Source organism: Pteropus alecto, unplaced genomic scaffold, assembly GCF_000325575.1.
Source record: "Pteropus alecto unplaced genomic scaffold, ASM32557v1 scaffold155, whole genome shotgun sequence".
NCBI classification, from domain to species: Eukaryota; Metazoa; Chordata; class Mammalia; order Chiroptera; family Pteropodidae; genus Pteropus; species Pteropus alecto.
Window position 1 is genome coordinate 14,529,301 of NW_006438113.1, and position 11,503 is coordinate 14,540,803.

At 34.6% G+C, this 11,503-nt stretch overlaps 1 protein-coding gene across 1 annotated transcript in view; it reads right to left on the reverse strand.

Moving 5' to 3' along the window:
• Nucleotides 1-794: 794 nt before the first annotated feature.
• Nucleotides 795-11,503, reverse strand: part of KIF1BP (KIF1 binding protein) — a 28,680-nt gene continuing 17,971 nt past the window's right edge. Inside the window, exons 6-7 of the mRNA XM_006915565.2 lie at nucleotides 5,650-5,765; nucleotides 795-2,256 (exon numbers count right to left, since the gene is read on the reverse strand). Of these exons, the coding sequence (XP_006915627.1) occupies nucleotides 1,381-2,256; nucleotides 5,650-5,765 (992 nt within the window). The 3' untranslated portion in view covers nucleotides 795-1,380. The remainder of the gene's footprint in view (nucleotides 2,257-5,649; nucleotides 5,766-11,503) is intronic.

The following is an 11,503-nucleotide window of genomic DNA, read 5'->3' on the forward strand; positions in this document are numbered from 1 at the left end:
TAGCTTGAGAGCCTAGCATTCTCTGGAATAATCTACCAAAAACGTTAACTGTGCTGCCATTTTTTTCCCATTTAGTTCTCAGCTCAGTGTCGCCTCCCACCTTTTCAGAGGCCTTTCCAGATCACTATAGCTAAAGAAGCACCCCTTCCCATAAATGTTTACCATATCACGCTGGCTCATTTCTAAATGACACTCATAGGCTGAAATCATCTTGCTCATTTGTTTACTTGTTCCATGAGAGCAGGATCTAGTTTATCTTATTTATCATTGTATCCTCAATGCTTAGAAAAGTGAGAACAGCAGTGCCTGACCCATTGTAGACATTTAATAAATACTAAATATTGAGTGAATTACACATTGCTGTTAAAAGATTTTTTTTTTTCCTAGCAGACTGATCTCAAAGGAAAAGGTGTTTATCACACGTATGTAAATGTTACAGAATCTTAGAGTTGACCTAGTCCTAAACTTCCCGAAGCAAATTAACTGGCAAGCCAACATACAGAGCTGTTCTCTATCAAATTCTACAACTGATCTTGATTTTTGCACTGGAAAGGGACTGCATTTCAATTCTGCATTTCTTAAAATGACATATGTTAACATTATTATGATATACAAATCCTTTTTCAACAGTGCTTAAAGGTTTATAAATATGCTACAATCCTCTGATGAGAAACTGCAGCCAATAAGATTCTAATGTCTTTTATCTGTGCAATGTTACCAAAGAAATATTCCTCTCCAGCTTCAAATAAGGAAATACCTTTGAAGTATCAAAAATCAATTCTTACAAGAAAACAGAAGAGTAACGGGAAGCTTTTATTAGTGAAACAAGTCAATTTATTATATTTCCAACAAGGCCTTTTTCCCTTATAAATGAGACAAAACTACTTTACAATACTTTACAACAACATAATTTAGTTTTTTAATATTTTCAAAAAGGAAAAAATTAGGGGGAATTTAGGAAAGTAAATATTTGGGGAAGAATGACTATAGCAAGTTACTTTTTATTTTAACATAACAGGCTTGTCTACCAGGTATTATCTGGCATTTTTCCTATTAAAGAATCCAAGTATTAGACAGGAAAGAACCTACCTTTAGAAACTGGGGCGGGAAAGGTTCATATCTAAACAGGAAACAAGCAATCTAACATACCAATCACATCACTTTAACAAGGCAATTTACATAATTAAGTATAAATTATTATATCTTTATGTTGATTAAGGTCCTAGTAAAGACTTAATTGGTCTGACTGTATCTCAAGTTCAAACTGTACTCATCTGGCTATAAAAGTAAATATCACAATGGAATTGGGCCTGTGTGACTAAGGGAAATAAACCTCTTTAATATTGCACATTTTCTTTTCATTAGAAAAAAAAAGGTTTTTTAAGCCAGGGCCATCTTGGTTCTGAATCTCTCCATTTTTGTTGGAAGAAGACTCACCATCTCTTTACTAAGTTCTAGCTCAACTTCTATTTCCTGAGCAGCCTCGGGGTGCTTTTCACAGTAATCAACAATAAATTTGTAATGTTCCAATGATGTTGCCAAATTTTCTAGCTCTTTCTTGGGATCTGAAGTGATAATTTTGCCATAGAGACGGGCAACTCGAAACTTAGCTAACATGGCAGGGCGAAGAACATCTTCCCCTATATGCTCAGGAAATACTTTATTTGGGTCTCTCAGGGAGTCTAGGAAGAGTTGATAGTACTTCAATGCTGATTTATTAAGATTATTTATTTTTTTTACGATGTGTGAATCAGGATCCCTCAGCTTGTCAGCAATGGCAACCTTTAAATCCATCATATCATAGTAAGCATGTGCAATTTCAAACTGAATCTGTCTGTTGACCAACAGATAATACTGTGGATTCAGGTCCACAATTAGGGGCTCTAGCATGGCTATTCTACGTTTATGCATCTTGCACCGTCTCTCCATGTCAGTTTCAAAGAATGCAAGCACCTTAAACAGAGCACTGTGGTCTTGGACAACTTCAATATGGTCAGTGACATAACCGTCAATCTGAAAGAATTCTTTTGCCTCAAAGACATAGTGCTGACCCAATAAGAAAAGTTCTCTGGCTTCGTCAAAATCTAAAGGTCTCAAATAGCTCACTTTCTCTTCTACTGCAGAGATGGCATCACAGAGTTCACCGGTTCCAAACTGCACAGCTTTTTTCCTAACACTTTCTTCCTCATCTAGTTCTTTTTTCCTTAAAGCTCTAAGTTCAGACTGTTTATCAAGATCAAGCTCCCCTATGTTGTCCTGAAAGAAAAAAATAAATTACGGTTAAGAAGGACATTAATCTCCTGCTGTCAAATAATATTAAAGAAAACTGAAGAGTAAAAAAAAGAAAACATTCTTACTTCCTAGCCTGGTTTAGGGAGGTATTATAATCTTAAACATCTTTTAAAACTTCTTTCTTCTAATTATATTCCAATGATGTTACAAATATAAGAAATTAGAAAGTACTTAAATAGATAAACCACTTACATATTTTATTTATTCCTCTTTGAGGAACTAAAACTCATTCATAGTTACTCCATCAGATAAGATAAATACATATGAAAGAACTTTAAGAGTTGTGAAACATACATGTAATACATTATTAGTAGTATTTTAACATTAGAGTAAAACTGGAATCTAAATCCTAAAAATGTTTCACAGACATGCCATTGAGATGAACAATATGATGCTCATGCTAAGTTACTTAATGAAATGTATTACAGAGAAATGCTCTAGGTCTTTTAATGACAGTAATGTGAAGACGGAGTTAAATAAATCTACCTTCATAGTTAAAGTTATCTCCCCTACCTCCTGGGGCAAAAAAAAAAAAAGAGCTAAGACGGCTAAAACAGAGTAAGCTCATTCTCTTCTTCTTGGCCAATAAAATGATCAGATCCCCCAATGCTCAGCTCCAAGGCCTCTTCTTCTTTTCTCTTGATTTTGTCTCTCTAGACCCACTCTGTTCAAAACAAGAGCCATGTGTGGATGGCTACCCAGCACTTGAAATGTGGCAAGTCCAACTGCGATGTGGGCTGTGTAAAGTAATGCACACCCAATTCCCAAAAAAATTTTTGTTTACTCCAAGAAATTATTCATACAAAAATTAAGAATTTAAAAATATCTCTTAGTTTTTTAATGTTGATGACATGGAAAAATGACAATATTTTTTGATATTCTGGGTTAAAATATACATAAATAAAATGAATTTCACCTGCTTTTTTCTTTTTATAATGTAACCATAGAAAATTTTAAATTACATACGTAGCTGGTATTCAATTTCTATTGAACAGTACCACTCTGGACAGGTGACTACATCCACACTCAAGGCTGCAAATGCCATCCATGGAAGAAGGACTCACAAGTCTACAGCTACAGCCTAGACCTCTTCTCATGCTCCAGACCCAAAACTACAGCTCCCTATATGACATCTCCTCTCAGAAGACTCAAAGGTACCTCAACCTCAACATGTCCGCAGTGGAACTCCCATTCTTCTTCAGCAAACAGGTTCCTATTCTAGTGTTATTTTAGAGAAGGACAGTCTATAGACGTGGACAGCCAGCAACTTAGGGAATCGTTCTTGAGATGCCCCCTCACCTCTCCCTTTTACTCCATACGTCCAATCTAACACCAAGACCTTAATGTTTTGCTTTCTAAATACCTCTGATTCCATTCTTTTTTTCCTTCCATCTCTCCTGCTACCATCCTAGATCAAGCAACCTCCACATCTCACCCAGACTGTTCCGGTGGTTGTCTAATCTCCCTCATCTATTCCTGCTTTCCCTCAATTCATCTTCATTCTGCTTCCTAAGCGATTGTTCCAAAAACCCTTTAAGGCTTCCATTCCTTTGAGGCCCTGCTTGTTCTAGCCCCTTTCTAACTCTACTTTACGTCACATGCTCTCACTCTGCTCCAGCCTCATAGGCCTTTGTTCCATCCCTTCTAATACCATGCTCTCTATGCCTTACAACTTTTAAACATGTTGCTTCAGCTCCATGGAATGGTGCTCCCTCTTTTCTCTATCCTAGATAATTCCTACTCATTCCCGGAGCTTCCTTCGAATGTTACTTCTTCCTATTACATCTTCTTATATCATGTGTCTCTTCTCTGTAGAACTTATCAAAGTTGCACTTTTACATGAAGTCAAAAATGAGGTCTATTTTTGTTCAACATGATACAATAACTAGCATAGAGCTAGCATAAATAAATACTTAACTAAATATATTTGTGTATGTCTTTAAGTTGAACTGAAGAAGGCTTTTCAGATAAATAAACAGATGATCAAAGGATGAAGTTAAAGTAACCAAAAAAGGTCAGATTAAGAAAAATCTGAGTAATCTAGTAGCATGGCAATTATCTGAGTTTAAAGTAATCAGGTGGTAAGTTCTAGTGCCCAGTCTGGAAAACATCACCTAACTGCAGGATAAGAGTTAAATCATAGCGTACTTTGCTTGACACAATTACTTTAAATGCAGGCCATAAGTTTCTCAGTCTTGTTTATCTACTTGCTTCCTGGCTGCTTGTTTACTTACATGTGTTCTTAGATGCTTTGAGCAGAAGAGAGCTGACAGCTCTTCCTGGCTCCAACTTCTCTAGATATAAAACTCCCTAGTTCTTTTCCCTACTTTCTTTCTTTCCTAAATATGCCTCATATTTATCTCCACCTCTATAATGTTCTCATCTTTCTAAGTCCTATGATTCTGAGGTTTTGTGCTTTGTTCAGTTTTATTTTGTTTAGTAGTTTCACAAGGTTCTATATTATTTACTAGTAAAAATTATTATACTTTAATACATGCAAATAGGGGGAAAAAAGCATAATAACTCCTTCAGGACAATCTACCTACACATAGTATACTGCATCCAAGTGATTTAGTTTCCTGTTTAGTGGTTAGGAACTAGGGTTCAGTATGGATCGATGCTGATGATGATGGTAATAGTTAACATTTATTGAAGCACTGTCTCAGGCACTGTTCTCAGCCGTGGGTGTGTGTGTGTGTGTAAAATTTAACTCTCATAACAATACTATTAAGTACATACTATTTGTACCTCCATCTTGTGAGAAAATTGAGGCACACAGGGATTAAGTAAATTGCCATGAACATACAGCTATAAACTGGCAGGGCTGTTTCCAAATATATTTACCTTTACAAAAATATACATTTATATACTGTATAAAGTATATAAAGATCAGTAAGAATTGTTTCCTGCCCTCAAGTTGCTTATAGCCTAAAAAGAGGTAAAGGAACATGAACAGGGAAATTACAAAGCAGAATTTAAGTGACTTAGGCAGGTTCTATGGAGTTTAAAGGAGGGAGATATCTGTAGGGGGTGAAAATTATACATTTAATAATTATTGAGAACCTGTTTTGCCTGGAGATGATATAATATGAATATGATATAGACCCCACTTTTCAGGGAATTTATATTCTATTCAAAGGAAAGTCTTCTAGGAAGAAGTGGTATTTGAGATAGGCCTTGAATAAGTAAGATTTTAAAAGGCAGAGATGCGGAAAGTAAGAAATATTTATGAGAGCATTCTGCACACCTTGCATAATAAACACGCAGTGAGCTCAATAAGCATAATCTCCATTTTAAGCTTTTACTTACATCCTGCTCATTTAAGAAAGAAAAGGCAACCCTGACTGCATGCATTACCTGCATTGAAAGTTGAGCATTCTGCATGAGAGTCAAACAGTATTTGATCCAGCATCTTGCTATTTCCCCTTTTCTTTGATGATAAAGCTCTGGCACATCTCCTTCAGCTTCAGCAGCTAAAATTATAAACATTATTTGTCTAAGTTAACGGTCATGATTATAATTTTCATTGTGTGCTGCATTCTTTCTTATATTACTCTTTCTTGATTATAAAAGTAACAAATTCTCACTGAAGCACTGGGAGAAAAACACATCCCAAGTCCCTACCGCCCAGAGGCACTCACAGCTATTATTCTTCCATATTTCTTTCTAGTTTTTCCTTATGTATTATCTGTAGGTGAAAACTAAAGTCATAATGTTTATTCTGTTTTGAATATAGCTTTTTCTTCCTGTTTTATACTACTAACACTTACTCATGTAATTATCAACTCTTTAACATCTTTAAGTATAGCATTGTATATAATTACATAGTTCCATACTTAACCCATCCTTCTAATATTGGGCATTTGTTGTTTCCGATTCTTTTATTACAAACAACTCTAAACAGGAAGATCTCTGTGCATAAATCTGTCTAGATTTTTCCTTAGGACAGATTCCTAGAAGTGAAACTTACTGAGTCAGAGTCTACACCATATTAAATGTTATATATTACATACCACCAAGTTATTTTCGACAAATACTCTAACCAATAATGTATCAGGCTACTCAATGAAAGCATTCTGAAAACACTGGACATTGTCATTTCTTTTTAGCTTTCTATTTTGAAGAATAAAAAAATATATTACTGGTGGGCTTTTTTTTTTTTTTTTTGGACAAGGGCCTCTTAGATTTCAACCAATCTACAATTCATAAAAGGAAAAAACTAGTTGACCCTTGAACAACATGGGTTTGAACTGCATGGGTCCACATATAGGCGAATTTTTTTCAATAAATATGTTGGAAAACTTTTTGGAGATATTCAACAATTTGAAAAAACTCACAGACAAATCATATAGCCTAGAAATATCAGAAAAATTAAGGGTATATCATGAATGCATAAAACATATGTAGATATTAGTTTACCATTTACTACTATAAAATATACACAAATCTATTACAAAAAGTTAAAATGTATCAAAATTTATGTACACAAACATGGACTGTATGTACTTGGTGCCATTTGCAATCAAGAGAAATATAAACAAATGTAAAGATGCAGTATTAAATCATAACTGTGAAATTAAAGATGCAGTATTAAATCATAACTGTGAAATCATAACTGTACATACCGTAATAATTTTTTAGCCTATTGCTCTTGCAGTGAGCTTAAGTACTGCAAGTATCTATTTAAAACACTGTAATGCTAGTCATCTCTCAGCAGTTTCTCTCTCCAATAAATTTCATACTGCAGTAAAAAGTGCTCTCATGGTTCTCATGTATTTTTCATCATGTTTAGTCAATACTGTAAGCCTTGACGAATACCAAGGGATCCATATGAAATGCCATGAATGATGCTGAAAGTACTCCCAAGAAGCAGAGAAAAGTATAACGTGACAAGAAAAAGCTGAATTGCTTGATATGTACTGTAGATTGAGTTCTGTAGCCGTGGCTGCCTACCATTTCAAGATAAATGAATCCAGCATAAAGAATATTGTTAAAAAAAATAATTCACGAAGCCATCACTGTAGCTACATCAGCAGGCACAAAAAAACTTGCACTTTTTGAGAAATATCTTTTTATTCATACTGAAAATGCAGCTTTTGTGTGGGTACAGGATTGCTATAAGAAAGGCTTACCTATAGACTGTTATGATTCAAGAAAAAGTGAAGTCATATGACAATTTAAAGCAAAAGGAAGGTGAAGGATCTAAAGCTGAAGAATTTAATCCCAGCAATGGATTGTCTGATACTTTAAGAAAGAGGTTTGGCTTAAAAAATGTCAAGATAACAGAAAGAGTAGCTTCTGTCAACCAAGAGGCAGCAGACAAGATCCCAGATGCCATTAAGAAAATAATTAAGAAAGGATATCTGCCTTAACAGGTTTTTAATGTAGACAAAAGTACTCTACTCTGAAAAAAAAAAAAAAAAGTCACAAAAGACATTTATTAGGAAGAGAAGAAATCCCTAGAATTTAAGGCAGGAAGGGATAGGCTAACTGTTTTGTGCAAATGCAGTCAGGTTTATGATCAGGAGTATCCTTATCTATAAAGCTGCTAACCCCTGAATTTTGAAGGAAAAATCCAGCTGCCTGTCTTGTGTTGTACAATAAGAAAGCCTGGACAAGAACTCTTTTTCTGGATTGGTTCCATTGATGCTTTGTCCCTGAAGTCTTCTACCTCTGCTTTCACCTCTTCCACTGCTGAGACAGCAAAACAAACCCTTCCTCTTCCTCTTCAGCCTACTCAGCATGAAGACAACTAAGATGATCCTCTTCTACTTAATGAATAGTAAATAATCACGTTATATAGTTAATGAAGTTAACTGTTCTGTACATGTCTTCATGTGAAAATCTAATAATTGTATGGCAAAAACTGTATGAGATGTTTTTGTGATCGTAATTGCCTAAGTATTGTGTAGAAAATCATGTGCAAGACCTATATTCAAGTGGATAGCTTATTCTTACATAGGCATAAGGTAAGTGATATTTAATGTAAAATTAATAATGTTTTCATTTTCTTACTGTTTTATAAACTTTGCTTTCAAAGAATTATATTACCATACAAATGCCTCTCTCTCGGAATTGGAGAAACTGCCTACCACCCTGTCATCACAGGTAAGTGGTTTTTCAAAAAAAATGTAACAACGTTTTCAATACTATACCATGACTACGACTGTATTCTATTAAAATTTTATAATCATTCATTCATTAGTGTATAGACTAGGCTATCATAAAGCAATCATATCCCTGCTTCGTCAATGCATGAATTATTATATCTGTAAATAAATGTGAATCATATTCTCATTTTTTATGTCTAGGTTTAGTAAAACGTATAATATCTACAGTAAGTGTTTTATATCATATAAGATAATATCGATGTAGGTACTGACAATTTTGTAAATTTATGGTACTGATAAATACAATATGATACTGTAAAAACATTTTCTCTTCCTTATGATCTCAATATTTTCTTTACTTTAAGAATATAGTACAAATTAGTAGTTGATAGATGGTCACGGGGATATGGAGCACGGAATGGGGAATACAGTTAGCATCAATGTAATGGCTAGGTGTGGAGCCTGAGGAGAGAAAGAGCAATCAGGGGGATTGTTTATATAAATGTCTAACCAGTGTACTGTAGACTTGAAACTAATAATAAAATAAAATTTAAAAAATATATAGTATATAATATGTATAAAATAAAATATGTGTTAATCAACTGTTTATGGTAAGTCTTCCCATCAACAGTAAGCTCTTAGTAAAGTTTTTGGGGAGTCAGAAGTTATATGCTAATTTTCAACTGTATGGGGGATTAGCGCCTCTAACTTCTTGTTCAAGGGTCAACTGTATTTAATTTGATAATGTACATTCCTCTAAATCTTCATAACGTCTATATTCTTCTGATCCACAATGATAAAGAAAATTGTGACCTTATTACAAAACCTATTTAATGACTCGAATACATTTTTTAAATTGAGATATAATTGACATATAATATTAATTTCAGGTGCATGGCATAGTAATTCAATATTTGTATATATTGTGAAACGATCACCATAAGTCTGGTTAACATGTCACCATATATAGTTACAAAACTTTTTTCTTGAGATTAGAATGTTTAAGATCTACTCTCTTAGCACCATGCTGTATATTAATTACATCCCCATAACTTAATTATTTTATAACTGGAAGTTTGTACCTTTTGACCTCTTTCACACATTGCACACACCTCCTGCCTCTGGCAACTATCAACTATTCTCTTAAAGAGGAGTTCAGCTTTTTTATTTTTTTTAGATTCCACACATAAGTGAGATCATCCAGTATTTGTCTTTCTCTTCTTGGTTATAATGCCCACAAGGTCCATTCATGTTGTTGCAGATGACAAGATTTCCTTTTCTTTTTAGACCTTTATAACAACTTAATTTTTTTTCACTTTCTTAAATAATTTTCACCCCTATTAAGAATGCATGTCTTAAGTACTTCAATCACCTTATTAGAAACCAATGCCTATTATCATGATCTCAGGCTTGTTCCCAAACATAATACTTAATTTTATCTAAGACTTATTTCCAAGCATTTCCAAGGCTGCAGAGTCCCCAGCCATCTCCAGCCAGTAGAGAGGGTTGGAGAGGCATGAGGTAGGGAAGGGTCAGGTCAGTGGTTTGCTTTGGTGGAGTTAAGGGCTTGGAACAATCCTGCCTGGGTTTGAATGCCAGCCCTGCCCCTCATTGTATGTGTGACATTGAGCAGTTGTTGGACCTCTCTGTGCTTCAGTTTCCCTATCTGTAAACTAAAGATAGTAACAGTGATTGTCTGAAAATGTTAAGAGGATTTAATGAGATGATGCCCACGAAGAACTTAGGTCAGGATCTGCTACATGTAGGTGCTCAACACTTATTAATCAAATTGGACTAAAACAAAGATCATTCATATAGGTTTTTAGAATACTTACTTTAATTAAAATATAAATTCTATATTTCATGTCTACAAATGGATCCCCATGAGGTGATTGAAAGCACTTTCCTCTAACTGTTTAAACATTTGCTTTTATCACCTTCCCTATTCTGTGGTCTTTGTTAATGAAGAAATAGTGCTGAACAGGTTAAGGTGAGCATAACCCCTAACCAATTTGTCAAAAATTCCAATTTAGTGGAATCTAAATTGAAATGGATTTCTCATGAATTAGAAGTAGTCCTGAGTGGCAAGCATCCCCTAAAATAACATTCAGAATGATGAAGGTGATTTAATGAAGGGCCAATTATTTTATTTTGTAATGAGTCCCATGTACAGTTTTACAAAAATATCGTTACTTCTGTGAAAGGAATTCCCTTTTGCAAGGAAAAATTTATTTAAAAAATTTTCATGGTTTAAATTATTTTGGTTTTCACTAGTATTTTTAAAAAGTCCTTTATATAATATGAAATAACATTTTCAGTCACCATGTTAGATTTACTGCAGTATTGCTATTTATCCACATAGTCTCGTAGTCTTCCTTTTTCAACAACGGTGTGCCACCAATGCCAAGAACAAGAGTAGCGCTGCCTAGTTCTACAAGGAGAAAAGCAAGTCACTCACCTCCCAAGCAACACAGAAGCACCCCACTGATGTAAGTCACTGACGGGTTGGATTATCTCCTTCAGATGAACATATATTTCAGCAGAAAAAGTTTTATCCTAGACAGTAAAACTTTCTACCTAGATTCTCTTACAAGGAAACAATATACAGTTGATCCTCATTAATCATGGCAGTTATGTTCTATAAAGTCCCTGTGAACACTAAATTAGTGAATGCTGAAACGCTGCTCCTAGGGGAAATATAGGATTAGCTTCCTATGAGCTTCTTGTCACAATACTTTTTTCAACTGATCAATATATGATCTTATTTTACATGTGTTTGTTTAAAGACACCTTATTTAATATAGATGATTGACTCATTAACACTGACTTCAGCATTATAATTTGTGCCTGAATGAAGTTTTCTAACACTATTTTCTCTATAAAGCACATCACAGCCTTCATGTGCTTAGGACCTAGATAGCACTTCCGCACTACACTTGGGCGCCATTTAAACAATGAAATCACCAACAGAAAGCACAAAAATGTGGCACTAAATAGACACATAAAGGACATTTGTTTTACACCGTGAGAGCTGAAACAAGAAGGCAGAGTGCTGCCTTGTTCAACCTCAGCTGGGAATGTACACTTTGAGCAACTCACAC